Source organism: Podarcis melisellensis, assembly GCF_964234715.1.
Source record: "Podarcis melisellensis genome assembly, chromosome: 14".
Lineage (NCBI taxonomy): Eukaryota > Metazoa > Chordata > Lepidosauria > Squamata > Lacertidae > Podarcis > Podarcis melisellensis.
The window spans coordinates 6,152,614-6,169,351 of record NC_138546.1 but is presented as its reverse complement, the minus strand read 5'-3'; the positions used below and the strand labels follow the sequence as shown (position 1 = coordinate 6,169,351).

General features: G+C 49.5%; 1 protein-coding gene across 1 annotated transcript in view; it reads right to left on the bottom strand.

The window, feature by feature from the left end:
- Positions 1–16,738, bottom strand: part of LOC309357091 (unconventional myosin-XV-like) — a 100,464-nt gene that overhangs the window by 33,480 nt on the left and 50,246 nt on the right. The window contains exons 33-49 of the mRNA XM_081889025.1: positions 16,438–16,532; positions 15,325–15,478; positions 14,576–14,640; positions 13,921–14,109; positions 11,880–11,961; positions 11,391–11,529; positions 9,891–9,999; positions 7,596–7,725; positions 6,932–7,053; positions 6,206–6,265; positions 5,414–5,489; positions 3,890–4,005; positions 2,589–2,707; positions 1,441–1,582; positions 1,239–1,350; positions 615–689; positions 64–269 (exon numbers count right to left, since the gene is read on the bottom strand). Coding sequence (XP_081745151.1) covers positions 64–269; positions 615–689; positions 1,239–1,350; positions 1,441–1,582; positions 2,589–2,707; positions 3,890–4,005; positions 5,414–5,489; positions 6,206–6,265; positions 6,932–7,053; positions 7,596–7,725; positions 9,891–9,999; positions 11,391–11,529; positions 11,880–11,961; positions 13,921–14,109; positions 14,576–14,640; positions 15,325–15,478; positions 16,438–16,532 — 1,991 coding nt within the window. The remainder of the gene's footprint in view (positions 1–63; positions 270–614; positions 690–1,238; positions 1,351–1,440; positions 1,583–2,588; positions 2,708–3,889; positions 4,006–5,413; positions 5,490–6,205; positions 6,266–6,931; positions 7,054–7,595; positions 7,726–9,890; positions 10,000–11,390; positions 11,530–11,879; positions 11,962–13,920; positions 14,110–14,575; positions 14,641–15,324; positions 15,479–16,437; positions 16,533–16,738) is intronic.

The window sequence follows — 16,738 nt, the reverse complement described above, 5'->3', positions numbered from 1 at the left end:
CTTCCCACCTCACTTTGAGGCCTGGCATGAGAAACACGGCCACTCCCTCCACGTTGCACTCGCCTCAGTCTTCTTGTCAAGCTCCTGAGCCACGGCTGCGGATGCAACAGCCACAGCCACCGAGGCCGGGACAGCCACTTTGGCCTGCTTGTCCTTGGGTTCCTCCTTCTTCTCCGTGGGAAGGTGGGTAAAATCTGGCGCTGCCACCGGCTGGACGCAATCGGCAGGGAAGAAGCCCGATTTCCCATAGATGGCACCAAACTTCCAGCCTACATCAGGAAGAAGGCATTGAGTTATATGCTGTCAATATCCCCCCTCCCCTTTCATGGTGGTAGATCTTCTGATCGGCAAGTCCTAGGCTCTGTGGTTTAACCCACAGCACCACCCATGTGGTTTGAGGGTGCTTTAAATGTATAGTGCAGATGGGACCCTGCTCTTGAGGGAAGGAACATGCGAAGTTGCCTTGTACCATGTCTGTGATCTGCCACTGAGCAAGAGCAGCATGCATAGGCTTTTTAGCTTGCAGGAGTCTGTTTGTCCAGGAGAGAGAGAAAGGCCACTGCACACAGGAGAAAGGGGGACAGGGCACATCACCACACGCAAGAGCCACCCACCAAAATCCTGGGTGCCCTTCTTCACATCCTCCAGGAGCATCACTTTCTTCCGCACCACGCAGCCGAAATAGCGGTCTGTGGGGACGGGAGAGTCACGGCGGTGTCAAAGGAGGGCATGGAAGACCCTCTTAAGCTAGCCCTGGGCAGGCTCCCGGATTCACAGAGCAGGTGAACCAGGGACCAGCCCTGATACTCTGTTGCACCTGCCATTATCCACCTGCAATCTGCAATAGCCCCTCGTATGTTGTGGCTGCATGCATCCCATCTCTCTGCACAATACGGCGAGGGAGGAATTTGGCTTGGGCTCGCACTGCAACACGGGACAAGACGTGCACAGAAATCCTTTTGGACTGATGGTGCTGCTCCGAATTTTGCGGAACAGTTATCCGTCCCAAAAGGTGTGTGCAAAAAATGTGGATGTATTCAAAGAAAGTCTGCATATGTTAGTGAAAATAATGCAGAAAAAATGGATTGTGCCAGGTAAATGGCTTGCAAAAACGTGTAGACTGTGCAAAACTGCAGATGGAAAAAGGCTGTATGTTAAGAGAAACATAGACTGAAATGCTCATGATTTTTTGTGTTGCTTCCCATACTCCCCCCACAGACTTCCTGCTGGTCTCTCACCTTGATCCAAGCCTTCCATTGGCCGCAGGCAAATGATGTCTCCTTTATGGAACCGTAAGAGGCTTTTATCGTCTGTAATATGGTTCTTGATCGCAACCATGTACTGTGAATCCTAGAAGGGGGAAACGACAAAGGGCGGGTGGCTGAGGGAGCAGGGGTACAAGCTGCTCCAAAAGAAAGGGTCTCTGCTATATCTTTTTACCTTTTTGAGTTCATTGAGGAAATAGTCAATCAGTGCCTTAATCTGGGCAGCTTTGGGGGAGAAAAGGATGAGCTTCTCGTTGGTGAGGTTGACCTCCAGCATGTTCTTCGAGCCGGTGGTCACAAAGAGGATATCGCCGTAGCTGTGGAAAAAGGAAAATGGGGTTCATGGCCAAGCTTGGAGGTCAGTGGTGCTGAAAGTGGATCCAGGAAGGGCGGACACACAGCGCATTTGGACGGTGGTGCTGATGCCCTTCCTCCAGGGTTCTCAGAGGGGAATATGGGGGGCACTGCCGCAAAGGGAGAGACTCTGTCTGTGGACTGAGGGCATTGTCATGGAATGGCCCAGGGTGAAAGCCCAGGGCCTTTTGTGTTGGGGCCTGAGAAGCCCTGTCCCTTTTCCTCCCAGGGCAGCTGGGTGCGCTGCAATGTGGATTGCTGGTGAGATCCCCAGCTACCCACCTCTTAAATGGTAAAGTAAAAGGTAAAGGACCCCTGGACGGTTATGTCCAGTCAAAGGCGACTATGGGGTTTGCGGCGCTCATCTTGCTTTCAGGCCAAGGGAGCTGGCATTTGTCCACAGACAGCTTTCCAGGTCATGTGGCCAGCAGGACTAAACTGCTTTTGGCACAATGGGACACCGTGATGGAAATCAGAGTACACAGAATTGCCGTTTAACTTCCTGCCGCAGTGGTACCTATTTATCTACTTGCACTTTGATGTGCTTTTGAACTGCTAGGTTGGCAGGAGCTGGGACAGAGCAACGGGAGCTCACCCTGTTGCGGGGATTCGAACTGCTAACCTTCTGTTCGGCGAGCCCTACGCTCAGTGGTTTAGACCACAGCAATGAGCTATAGCCATTCCCCTACAAGCCGAGTCGGACCTTTGGTTCATCTGGCTCAGTGCTGCCTACACTGATTGGCAGCGGCTCTCCAGGGTGTTTCAGGCAGGAGGGTCTCCCACCCCTACCTGGAGATGCCATGGACTGGTCCTTTTGTATGCAAACCAGGTGCTCCACCACCAAGCCACACAGCCCTTCCCTGATGCTGCCAGCTGATGAGACCCACTCCTCACTAAACCTACCCGCATTTCCCTGTCCTTCACCTTTCCATCTCCTCCCAGGGATCCTGGCCAATCCTGCAGCCTCACCTGTAGCCCCGCAGTACCCGGAGCTGCTCCCCAGGTAAGTTGGTGCCCTTGACCAGCCGCAGCAGTTTGATCCCTGTGTCAGACACTGCCAGGATCTGCACTCCGGTGCCCACACTGCCCTGAAAAGAGCGAGACAGAGCCGTTAGGCGTGGCATGGCTCAGCTCATGGAGGGAGGGTGAGCCTGGAGAGTTAGGGGCATCTAAGAGAGAGCAATGCCTCGGATGAAGGACGACATGCAAATTTAATAATAATAAAATAAGTAAATAATTTAAAAAGCACAGAAAATATACACTAAAATTGCAGATGGAATCTGATGTTAAAAAGAAGATAGCCAAAAGAAATAAAAAGAGAACAGGTTGTTCCCTTGTTATGTGTTCAGGCCCTCACTGTTTGTGGGGGTTGGGAAACCCATAATTCCTGGAATTAGTCAAAGTTAGAATTAATCAAGGTTTGGTTAAAACTGCAGCAAACACTGCTGGTTTAAGGATAGCAAGGCAGCCCATCTTGGCATAGCTGGGTGGGGATAGGCCATCAAGAAACAAAGGCTGAAAGGGCCAGTTAGTAGAGCACCCACAAGGCAGTAATATATTGCAATATATTATGTCTAATGTACATGTCTGGTTAGACTGCTTAAACAAAATTATTTTTAACAGATACCAACAGCAGTACAGCAAAGGTGCCTGCCCAGATTCAATGTGCCATGAGCTCCAAAGTTTATGCTGGCTTTTTAAATTGTAGAAACAAAATAAAATAAAAAAAATAAAAAAATAATTTTTTTTTTTAAAAAATCCTTCCAGTAGCACCTTAGAGACCAACTAAGTTAGTTATTGGTATGAGCTTTCGTGTGCATGCACATTTCTTCAGAATTTTAAAATTGTTTTATTCTCTTTAGAGTTTCTGCCTGGTTCTGAACTCCTGAATTGTGGCTTCTGGGCTCTGTTTCTGATGCTGATCCTGAACTGTTACCCGCCTGAATAAAGATGTCTTTCTTGCTCACAAGAGGCTCTGTCTGCATGTCTTGGGTGGGAGCAGGACAGAACAGTGGCTAAAGCAGTAGATCCTGTCCTATGACAGAGATGGGGAACCCTATAGACCCCCAGATGTTGTTGGACTCCAGTTCCCATCAGCCCCAGTCAGCATGGCCAATGGCCAGGCATGATGGGAGTTGGAGTTCAGCAACATCTAGAAGGCACCAGGTTCCCCTTCTTTCATCTACTCAGTTTGCCTGGATTTAAGCAGCTCCCACAGAAGATATTTTTTTTTTTGCTGCAATAAGGGTGCAAATGTGGATGCTTCTTACCGTAGCAGGGAAAAGGCGAGAGAAATACACTTCCCAGCCATTTCGGGCAACGCTGATGATCTCCTTCTTGACGCTTTCATCGGCCACTGGACTAAAGGAGTCCAGCTTGTTTTCCGCTGAGGAAAGAAACAGAGGCTGGCTTTACACCACTCTCGGATCCCATGGGATCCCTCAGTTACTTGAGCGTGAGAGAATGGGCAAGCCTAAGTTAATGGCAGGACTTTGGCTGGCAGGAATACCGTAAGTCCTGCCTTTGAGGAAGGACCCTGTTGGAACAGGCTACAGGAGGCCCATTTTTAAATCTAGCCACATATCCTTCCCACAATAGCCAACCAGATGGTTTCAGAAGGCCAGAGGTTCACAGGAAGGCCAGAGTCTGGCCAAAACAACTACCATTCAAAGATACACTGCCCTTGAACATGAGGCTCCATTTAGCCTTCGTGGCTGGCTGCCACTAACAGACCTAGCCTCTATGACAGGAATAGGGAAACTTTGGCCCTGCCGATGTTGTTGGGCTCTATTTCTTATCTTCCCCATGTAGGGATATCGCGGAGCGAGGAGTGGGGTCCGGAGGGAGCACACTTCCCCGCCAGCAGGCAGCCACAGTCTGCCTGCACGTGTGACCCTGGGGTGCAGGAAAAACTCCCCCTCAGACAAGCCATGGCTGTCTGGAACATTGTTTCCTAAGTCTGACCTTTTGCGGTCTCAGCAGTCAGCGGTGTCCTGTCTGTAACCCTTTCCCATGAGACTTTTGTCTCCATTCGTCATACACTGTGCAAGGGGAAAATGACGCTGTGGAACAGGTGCCAAAATAGCTTTGTACCACCCCACGATTTCGGGACGGAAGATGTGTAAAGGTCACAGCCCAAAAATGTATTTGCCTGGCTTGCATATTTGTCTCAATAAAAGGAGGCTCCACAGGAATGGTGGTAGCTCGCTTCAGACCACCTGTGCGCAGCTCACATGATGATCAACACCTGTCTTGGGCCTTCACTTCAGCCCCAGCCAACGCAGCCAAGGATGAGAAAATTCAACAGTTTCTCGAAGGCCAGGGGGGGCCACCCCAACTTTATGAATCTGTCTCATGTCCTTCTAAAGCCTTCTAAGACAGCAGACACCAGCACATCTTGTGGCAGTGAATTCCATAAATTAAGTAGGTGTTCTGGGAACAACACACACCTTTGTCCTGAATCAAAGCCCAATCACTGGATGACCCCATAGCTATTGCATTATGAGAAATGGAAAATAACTTCTCTTTCTTTCTTTTTCTTCCTTCCTTCTTATTTCTCTCTCCCCCCACCCTCGCCACTTCCTCCACACCATGCAAATTATTATAAACACATAATTTATCTGTATATAAATGTTTATTCCCTTGTCCCTCCTTGGATGCTCTTGAACAAATGGGCTGACCTTTTTTTCCCTGGAACTCATTTCAGGTCTATGGCTTTATGTTGCCCTGGGGCAGGATTGGGGAGGGAGGAGCCAAAGATAACGAGCCCCCCCAGCTGAAACAACAAGGCTTACCGAAAAGGGCCTTCATGCGGAGTCTCTCCTCCTGAGTGATGCGTATGCAGGCCTCGGACAAGGTATCATTGAAGATCTGCGAGGAGAAACGCATTGCGTCAGCCTTCCCCAACCTGGTGCCCTCCAGATGTTTTGGACGCCGGCTCCCATCAGTCCCAACGAGACGGCACCCAAAACATCTGAAGGACACCAGGAAGGCTCCTTTAGAAGTACCAAAACTCGTAAGAACGCAAGACAACCCTGTGCTGGATCAGGCCAATGGCTCATCTACTCCAGCATCCTGTTCTCACAGTGGCCAACCAGATACCAGGGAGGATCGACTGGCATTTTCATTGCATATCTTTAGGTGCCAGGCAAAAACCTTCCTCCTTTACCTTTACCTTTTGCAAAGTAAACCATCTATATTACCTTTCAAACAGGGGTGGGGGGTATTGTTTTGTATGTTATTATGCATTTTTGTGTTTTTATGCTACAAACTGCCCTATGATCCTTGGATGAAGGGCAATATATAAATTTAATAGTTAATAATAATAATAATAATAATAATAATAATAATAATAATAATAATAAACAATGTGGGATCACACTTCACTGCCCCGATACCATCATGAGCTCAAGTAACTATGAATGCACAATATTAAGGACATCCTCAGAGAGGATGCCGAGGTGGAACTCTCTCAGGTCACGTGTGGCTGTGTGCATTGCAAGGGATCCGGGGTGCACCTCTTGGTGCAAGGAAAGATCTGAGGAACAGCCCCGCCGAAGCAGCTGGAAGCAGAACCGGAATCTCACCTGCCGGAAAAGGAGATCTAGCACAAGAGGATTGTTGATGCTGTCCTTTGGGTAGAAAACCTGCCAGGAAAGAGAGCAGAAGGTGACCAGGGAGAGAGCAGAACCACCCTAAGAGCACTGCTGGAACAGACCAAGGTGCGTTCATCTAAGCCAAGCCTGAGAGCCGCATTCCCTTCTGATGGACCTTCACATGGCCACATGGCAATGGTGGACGGGGCCAGAAGAGAAAGTGTGTGGGTGGGGGAACAAATGTACTGTATTTTTTGCTCTATAAGACTCACTTTTTCCCTCCTAAAAAGTAAGGGGAAATGTGTGTGTGTCTTATGGAGTGAATGCAGGCTGCGCAGCTATCCCAGAAGCCAGAACAGCAAAAGGGATTGCTGCTTTCACTGCGCAACTATCCCTCTTGCTGTTCTGGCTTTTGAGATTCAGAATATTTTTTTCCTTGTTTTCCGCCTCCAAAAACTAGGTGCGTCTTGTGGTCTGGTGCGTCTTATAGAGCAAAAAATACAGTACATTTTATTTTTCTCCAGTCTTTATACACCCTTCTCCACCCAAGTAAACATGTCACAGCTTATGTAGATAGAGGGAGGGCGCTCCACAGGGCAGGTGCCACTACTGAGAAGGCTCTCTCCCTGGTTCCCTGTTACTTCCCTTATCATATCTCTTCCAACCCCGCCTTGTTAATGAGGAAAAGGAGAGAGCAGCCTTACTCAGGGGAAATACCTCTTTCCTGAGATAGATTTTCCAAGAGACATTGCGGTATGCATAGAACTCCTCACTGCAACGACGGTGAAGCCGCGTCTGGATAAGTTCATCCTCAGATGATAGTTCACGTGAGACCGACACTAGAAAAGAGGAATTGGTCAGTAGCTGTGCTGGAGAAGGAACACCCTGCTCCCCAGGGCTCTCTGTTAAGTATGGAAAGGCCACATCCCATATCCAAGGAGCCATGGTAGATCACACAAGTATCATGTCTGAGGCCTGGTTTAGCCAAAGCATGGTTTGTTTGAACATCCAAACCCAGCCCAGTAGACTAACCATGGCTTGCTTTCTTGCAACAAGCAAAGCCATGGTTTACTGTTGGCTCACAAACCACGGTTTGTTTTAACTATGGTCCAGCATTATGTCTGAAACCAACAGCCTTGCTTAACCACCGTTTGTTTGGCCACCCCCAGTCCAGGTGCTCTCCAAGCTACAGAGGGACGAGTAGCTGAAAAACAGAGCATTTACGCAGGAGGGAGAAGTAAAAGATGGCACCTCCCACCTGAACTTACTTCAGAGTCCACCACCTCATTCTGTTGCATGTGAACACCAGGCCTCAGGCAGGCCAAGAGGCAGTTCACTCAGTCAAGGAATCAAGCACAGAGAACACAAAGCCATTCTTTACCTGGAGAGGCCTCGGGGAAAGATCTGGTGATGGCGGGTGGCAGGCGGATGGCAGAGGGCACAGCCACCTTGGCACAAGTCACAGGCTTCACCATGGCTACTGCCTCCTTGGCTCCCAACTCCCTGATGACCTGCAAGCAAGCCAATCCCCACATCACACAGCCGCAAACCTGAGCTGGCACTCAGAGCATGTTCAGCAGGAGCACTGCCAGTCCTGGTTTGCCAAAGCCACTTCCGCCTTAAGGAGGAGGTGGGGTGGCGGGATTCACGGCCCCTTCATGTGTGTGGTGGGTGGAGGCCAGCCCCGCGCGATTGGGGGGATTCCTGGCCGCGTCACCCCCTAGCCGGTCAATCGGCTGGTTCGGGGGCGTGGCCTGCCCTATAAAGGGATCTCCCTCTTTGCTGCCTGCCAGCTGTCCCTGTTTTCCCACCCTCCAACCATATAAGGTGCTATGGAACTTGGTTGGTTGCTGTTGAGGGGCCTGGTAGGAATTTTTCCATTTGGCAAATTGGCACCAGCCACTTGGTTTTCACCTACCTCATGGCAAATCGTCACAACTTTCTGGGAATTGGTGGTTAGGCACTGGTATTGTTCTGTAGAAGGAAGAGGGGAGGTAGCGCCATCACCTGCCCCACATATTGAAGGGTAGTCCGGTAAAGGATTCCGGGGGGCATGGCCCTGTCCGAAGCCTAAGGAGGTTAGGGCCTAAGGCAGGCCCCCTATCGGTGACCCCGGGGAAGTTCCTAATTGAGCAGGACTCCCCCTACTGGTGGTTAACCCTTCCCGGACTTCAAGCAGACGGGCTGGAGTTGGATTTAGGACCAATGCCTGAGTCAATACCACTCATCACCTGTAACCAATAAAGTTGTGGCTTTTTAAAGCCCATTAACCTTAATAACTGTGTCATGTGTCATTATTTCCACTTGGGGGGGGGGGTCGGGAACTCGCCACGTAACAAGAAACACACACGGGGCTGGCACTTTTACTGTCTTCTTTCCTAGGTGGGCCCCTAAATCAGAACTTGGGCCACATTCCCTTCCGGGAAGCCTTCCAGGAGCCAAGAGCCAGTGGTGGGTGGGGCCAGAAACAAATGTGGGTGGAGCAAGGGATCAAATTTCACCTTGGTGCAATAGATGTAGTTTCAGCACACACAGCTCTCTATTCTCCAAGCCGGCAGGCAAAAGGCATTGTTATCTGAGTTTAAGATACATTCCTGCCAGGTAAAAACACTCAACGGGATGTAAATCTATGACAGTGACTGGTGTGTGGAGGGGTAGTCTAGAGAGAATCCCAAGGAGCAGATGGAGAGGAGAGCTGCATTTGCACATCCACAACATGCCCTGCTTAGGGAAGCTTTTAATGTTTAATAGGTTATTGAATTTTAGTGTTTTGTTGGAAGCCGCCCAGAGTGGCTGAGGAAACCCAGCCAGATGGGTGGGGTATAAATAATAAATTATTATTATTATTATTAGTAGTAGTATTATAACCAGAATTATTAATTATTCTTATTCTTATTATTAAACTTTATATACCACCCTTTGTCAGTAGACCACAGGGCAGTTTAGAACCCACAACAGAAATATACTGCATAATGTAAAACCTATGCAACATAAAAGCAAAAAACAATTACATAAGCACAATTAAAACTGGGGCAACCCAGTCAGAAAAGTAGGGCAAAAGGAAAACAACAGCAGCAACAATTACAATAAGGAGTATGTAACAAAATACAAATTCTCTTAGCAGCAACAGCACAGAAGTAGGAGAGAATCTGCAGCAGGGTATTCAAAATATAAAGGTCGCACACAGGTACAGAATCTTCTCTTCAAGGTAGCTCTTAGTCGTGGCCACCTACAGAAAACGACAGACCCTCTCGCCCTCCCACCCCAGGAGCTTTCCTCTCCTTGTCTCCTCATCCTGGGAGATCTCCACTTCCTTGCCTTTCACTCCTGGTCCTTCCAGCAGCTCTCTGCCATTTCCATGTGGGTGCAGTCCTTGGCTCCTCAATGGCGTCCCAGAAGGGGAGACAGCAGAGGGATACGTCCCTTTGGTGTTTCACCTTCGAGGTGACTTCCACTGACATTGGCCCATCACGGGGCAGCCCACTGCCTGCAGCACACCTGGCTTTCCTCTCCTCATCCTGAAACAGAGCCTCAGGATGGGTTGAGGCTACTTGGGCTGGCCGGCACTGCTTAGATACAGACAACTGATGCTCCCTCACAAACCATTCTGTTTCCCTAATCCACAAGGTGGCCCTGCCTTCCTGTGATGCATGTACTCAGTCGCCCCCAACCATACCGGAGCAGGCCGCGCTGGTGCCTCCGTGGCTGCCAGCTGTCCTTTCAGGATCATCAAGGCTTCCTCGTGGGGATCCATTTTCTTCACAAATACTTTCCCGCCTTCCTTCCTGCAAAGAAATGGAGGTGTATACAGTGGTGCCCCACAAGATGAATGCCTCGCAAGACGGAAAACACGCTAGACGAAAGGGTTTTCCGTTTTGGAGGCGCTTCGCAAAACGAATTTCCCTATGGGCTTGCTTCGCAAGACGAAAATTTCTTGCGAGTTCCTGCGGGTTTTTTCCCCTCCCCCCTTTTCCTAAGCCGCTTATCAGCTGATCCGCTGATAAGCCGCTTAACAGCTGATCGCTAAAAGCCGCTAAACTGCTAATAGCGCTAATCCGCTAAGCTGTCAATGGGCTTGCTTCGCAAGACGAAAAAACCGCTAGACGAAGAGCCTCACGGAATGGATTAATTTCGTCTTGCGAGGCACCACTGTAGATATAGAACCACCAAGGGATTCATGCAAGCACTCCTCTCCAGCTCTCTAATACAGGGTGAGTCCTTTAAAAGAGGCCCCGAGGATACAGAGTACAAATGTTCCATGGGGCCTCTTTTAAAGGACTCACCCTGTAGAACCCCCACAAGCACCGTCTTGAAAGTTCGGGATTGTTGAGCAAGCCGGTGGTTTGTGGCTGCATTAGGAGACTTAAACTTTGAACCTGGAAGGATAAACACCCACCGTCTATTACACCATGGACCTCACTGCCCCCGGCCACATTCAGCTATATCTCATATAGGCATCCATTTCAGGTGGGTGCTTATTTGGACATCTGGAGGGCCTACGGTAACTTGTACGGCTGTCTATTATTATTTATTGGTAATATTATTTCTCAAGGACACTCCCTAGCCAAAAGAATGCACACAGCATTTATTGTCAAAGCTGACAGTTGCAGCAATTTCCGCAGCTCTGAATACCCATGCAAACCAATTTAGTGTCTTGGCAGCCATTCCCAGGTCTTTGCTCTATGGAGCAGCTTCAAAAGCAGGGGAGCACTCCCCCTCCACCAAATTTATGTACCTTCCCCTGATGGGATGCATGCACACACCCAGAGACCGCACCTGTGTGACAGCTGCCTCTGCTCCACCCTTTTCATTCCCCTCCTGGTTCTGCGAGACAGCGGTGCAGGAGAGGGTGGGGAAGCACCCAGCCCTTCACTTGCCTGACCTGCCTCTTTCTCCTCTTCTTCCGACCCATCCTGCGCTCCACCCTCCAGCTCTGAAGCTTCCCCTGCCTCTGACTCTTGCCTCCTGGCCGGTACAGATCCCCACAAATCACTGGCTCCCTTTCCCAAGTCAGATGCCAGCCCTCCTTCCCCCCGGTGTGCACCCTCCAGCGTCTTGCCAGTCTCTGACATTATTTGCACATGTAGGTTCCATGTTAGCAAGAGCTGGCACAACTGTGTGTTTCCGGGGCCTAAAGACTGGAAGAGGTGCCAGCTTTCATGAGCTTGGATCTGACCTGATGGGTTCTGGGATGCGTGCAGGTTGCTGGTACTGCTTGATAATGTTGCGGATGTTCTGCGTCGGCTCCGGAATGTACTCCGAGTTCAGCTTGGAGTGGCGGACAAGCTCACCAGCACGCAGCCTGGAGGCGGGATCTGTGCAAGGAGGGACAGAAAAAGAAGCGAGACAACAGTGGCCTGTTTGTATAAATTGTGGGTTGAGGAACTTCAGGCTCCAGGGGCCACATGTTGGCCTCCAGGCCTTTCTCTCTGGCTCTCTGAACCCTCCCCAGTCCACACCCAGCCATGGCTCGCACCCCACATGTTTTTGCCTGGCTGGCATGTGTCATTCAACTCTGATAATGCCTCTCTGCTTCCCTGAATGGGGGTAGGGGTGAGTGTCAGTAGAAAATAGTCTACTGCGCAAAGGTAAAAATGGCATTCGTTGCTCTCCCTGTTTTTGCCTCGGGCCCCAGCCACCACTGGCGAAAACAGAAACTCCTTACCAGATTTCTGAAAGAACGGCATGTCTTGTGTAAGGTTCGGTGATGCTGCAGAGCCGTCTACCAGCCCTTTCTCGGCTTCTCCCTGCCACGGAGGGGGTGAAATTGAACACTGGGATGAGTCGCAGCCTCAGAATTCTGGAGCTGGGAGCTAGAACAAAATCTAGAACAGCACTCTTGAGCCACTTAGTCCAAACTGAGACCATTCCCAAGCCCTCTCTCTTGGGTCTTCTCCCCACACTTAAAAGCCATTCCCTGGATATTTGGGTGTGCCCAGAGCCCCTCCTGAAACTGCTCCCTCCCCTCCCCAGCTCCACCAAACCTGGTCCATTGCTCTACCGCAGAACTGTGGATTTGAAGACCTGCCGTTCCCGACTGGGCACGCAGCTTGAAAAAAACCAAACAAAACCCAGCGGTGATGGCCAGGCCAGCTTTGGAGGTGAGTGAAATGAATACGGGCAGAGAGGTATCCAGTGTCGGGCAGCTCGAGGTCACCTAAAGGAGGGCACAAAGATTTCAGCAAAAGCACGCGGTGTCTCAGAAGAGGTGAGGGAAGCAGCCTCTGGGCCGCAAGGGAACAAGCCAGACCTGTGCAACCTTCTAGGGTTGTCATCAAAGGCTGGCATAACTGTCGAGGAGACGCACCAGAGCAGGGGGACCCACTGGCACGACCCCCCTGCGCCTGCTCTTCTTCTTCGACACTACAACTTGCTTGTTCCCCCGGCCCCTGTTCTAGCTTGGCAGGGATTAGAAGGGTGGCATTATGTACCGGTGCGGCTATCCCGAACGTGCAAGGAAGTCAACTCCAATTGTTGGAGGTCATGCACAGTCAAAGGTACATATTACCATATGTGGTGGTGTTGTGACATCTTCAAAGAAGAATGCTGTCTTCAAAGAAATAAGCCTGATATGCAACAAAACAATTGAAATGTCCCCTGCACTAGCACTACTTGGGCTTAGGATCCCGTCTGCTCACGACTATCCTAAAGATGACCTCTTAACCTTTCTATTGACTGTTTCCATACAGGTGTTGGAAATCTGGTGTTGGGCTGAAGATTGATTCTTGGTGTAACAGAGTATGGTCAATAGCATGGCTGAGAAACTAACATGTCAGCTGAGAGTGGCAAAGTGCAAACACAATCCATATTCCTTTTATAACATATGGCGAATGTTTATTGAATACATAAATTGTTCAGACTGTGGCAAGAATCCACCCAGCACTCATGGGAAAATGGGGCGTGTTCTTTTAGACCAATCCAGTGAAATTTTAGCACATGGCATGATAATAGTCTGTAATTTTATTAGGACAGGTTATTTGTTGTTTATTGTTGTAACAATTATTTTCTCAAAATTTATCTTCTGTACCATGAAAATAAATAAAAGCAGTATTATTATTATTTTTTTTAAAAAAGAAAGGTTATAAGGGTTTGTTATTCTGACTGGTGTGTACCTGGAATGCAGAGTTAAAAGTAAATTATCAAATAATCAATTCTAGCATGCAGGGGGCCAACAAAATAATATAATTTGGCATCTGAACAATTGGCATTATTAATTGTATTATAATTTGGTATTGTGACAATGAGGCTTTTATTGGGTTATTGTAATTGAAAACGAATAAAAATTATTACACAAAAATAAATAAAAAATAAAAAAAAGAAGGAAGAAACAGCTGTAGGCAAGACAGAGGCACAGTAGCTGTCCTTGCCTACTTCCTCAGTAGCTCTATCTGATAAGGAAGTAGGTGGCAGAGATGAAGAGGGGGAGCAGCGGCGGTGGCAGCAGATGCTTATAATGACGTTGATGAGGTAGACGGACAGAGGGTGGGGGCCACTCCAACATTTGGAGGAGGCACTGCAACCAGTGATGCACTGGGGGGGGGGATGCAGCCATGTGTCACTGCCAGCTATGTCTTGCGCTCAACAACCATCTCTGGGTAACAGGGGGCCCAGAGGGCCGTCCACCTCGTATTTAGCCACTGACCAGAGAACCAAGGACCGCAAGCATCTTGTTTGTGTCTTATCACCTGTACGCCTAAGAGACTCACCTGGGGAGGTAGGCCCCCTTGAGGCCCGGCATCAAAGGTGCTGCTCCTCTGGGTCCTGGAAGGGCTTCTGTGCTGGGGGGACCTGGGGCTGGAGTACTGGTTTGCACTGAGTGAGGTTGCACCGGCCAACGCTGCTACAGCGGCTTGCTGCCGTCGCCGGAGAGCCTCCACTTGGGACATGTGTTGAGCCTGCCCCAGAGAGAAAGGGCAGGGGTTAGGGTTGCCACCCTTCTTTTTCCAGTAGGGCTCCTGCGCTTTTAACAGCAGGGTGCCAAGTGGCAGTTAAAGGTGCAGGAACCCTGACGGAAAAGAGAGAGTGGCCAATTTTAAAAGGCACATCCTATGATCCCGGGGAGTTAAAGCAAAAGGAAGGAAGGAAGGAAGGAAGGAAGGACCATTGTGGGTGCACTTAGATGTGACAGAAATGAGGTTAAGAAGACTGTTTGTTAGTCTGCTGAGCACGTCACTTGTGAATGCTGTACATGGGGAAAGGAGGACAGGGCGCTGGCTTAGAACTGGAAGCACAGTTCGCCAAACGTAGGAATGCACGGCCCTTTTATAGCATCACTTCTATAAGATGGCTCATTCCTTATCCAGACCCTCGAACGATGCCATCGCCCCCCATGTATGACGCCTGAGTCCTGCCTTTACTTACCAGAAGCAACTCCTGCTGGTTACGGAAAGCTTGCTGTGCCAACAACAAGGCCTCATTTGTTGCTGCTGCGGGGAATAGAAACAATGTCAGTTATTGTGTGGTATACAGACGCTGTTAATAAGGACTTTTTTACAAAGGTGGGGTGACGGGTGCTGTGGTCAGGGAGAGATATAGCTCAGGGCAAGAGCACCTGCTTGGCATGCAGAAGGTCATAGGTTCAATCCCAGCTAATATCTGGATCAAATTTGAATTGCTTTTATATATGTGTGGTTAGTTGTTTTTGTATCTATAAATTGGTCTTTAAATGTCTTGCATATGTAAATGTTTCAGCTTTTTCTTTTATATCCAATTGTTCTATGTAAGTTTTTATTGCATTGTACATTGCTTTGGGAAGCCTAATGGGAAGTGATTCATAAACGAAACAAATCGTTGTCATATTGATGTTCCTTGGATGTTTCAAAGGTGTCCAAGGACAGAGAACACCCCTCCCTAGGACTGGCGTAGCCAACATGTGCCTCTTCCAGGTCTTGTTGGACTACAACTCCCAGCCCCCTGTCCATTGGCGATGCCAGCTGGGACAAAGAGTCCAACAGCTTCTGGAGGATTCTGGAAGGCACCAGCTTGGCTGCCCATGCTCTAGGAAGACCAGGCTTTGAAGAAATCACCAAAGGAAGCTTTCTCTCCATTTTTCTCCAAGGGAACAATTCCACATCCATTGATTCACAGCTGACCTCACTTAGGTTGCTCACCGTTTGGCCGTGGAAGGCAGCCCTGCCTACACTCACCGGCTGTTTGGGTTCCCTCAGGTGGTACACCGTCTCCATCGCTCTGGCCTCCATTCCCCGCTCCGATCTGGCCTCCTCCCTTCATCCTGTGGGAGACGGCAGCCGGCTTCTCCAGTTCCTGGGCCAGGAGGGAACAAATAAGCGTTGGCGCTTGGGGGGAGGAGGGTGGCGCAAATGAAATAAGGCCTAAATTCTAGGCCTTTCCCCAGCATGACAAACTCCAAGGCCTGAATGGGAACCAGTCTTCCCATCTAGGTATTTTCATACTGCCTTGTTGCAAATGTTGTCCCTGCATCATGCCAACATTTGGTGCAGTGGTTTGTGTGTGGGGGAGTTTGTCTTGCTTCTGGGGTAACTGTTCCCTCACTAGCGGTTGAGCCTGGGAATTGCTGTCCTTTTAGCTGCCATGTTTGACAGAGAATCCAGACAACACCTCAGCTCTGGGTTGACATGAAGGCCATTTATTTATTTATTTATTTATATCACAGTCATTGTTAATATCACCACCATCAGTGGTGGCCAGTGCCCATTGGTGCTGGTAGGGCAGATCAGTAGGTGGCGCCAGAGTCAATCAGAGGCTTTAAACCTCTCTGCCCACCCAGCCCAGTTCGAAGGACAGGTGAATTTTTGGCTTCTCTCACGTTCCTCATTTTTATACGTAAATCTGGCACCGAGAGAACACAAAATGCATCACAAGCAAGCAAGTGCAGTGGCGTAGCGTGGGTTGTCAGCACCCGGGGCAAGGCAAGTAATTTGCACCCCCTAACCCGTGGATTTGCGCCCCCTAACCCTAACCCCCAGATGTTGCGCCTGGTGTGGCCGGCCCCCCCTGCACCCCCCACGCTACGCCACTGCACCTCCTGCTTCGTTTTTCTTTTCTTTCTTTAAAATCTGAGGTTCAGAACAATCTGTTTTGCCACTTGGGAGAGAGACCTTTTTTTGTCCGCTAACACCAGAAGAAATCTCCCTTCCAGCATTCTGAGAATTAGGTGTCCTTTGAGAAACAGGACACTGGGCCTGACTGTGTAGCATCCACTTTGCGTCTGGGGATTGGGGAGGGGACGGCGCTTTCCTTACCCCATTCCCATAGGACAGAACAGGGTCAAAAAGGCTGTCGAGGTAATGATCCAACCCCTTCTGGCTTCGGGGCTCGCTGAACGTGTCCGAATCTGCTTCCGGGTTCAGAAAGACAAATAAAAGGGAATTAGCCAAAAAGCAGTCCTCATAATGTGATGATTCCCATGGGGTCCCTCAGCCCCAAAATCAGGGTTGCCAGGGTGATTAATCAGAAATGCTCCTGTAAGCTGGGTAGAAGAGTTGGCAAGCCCCGGTTTCTAATGTGTTTGAAACTTTGCACCCACAACTTTGGTCTGTGGCT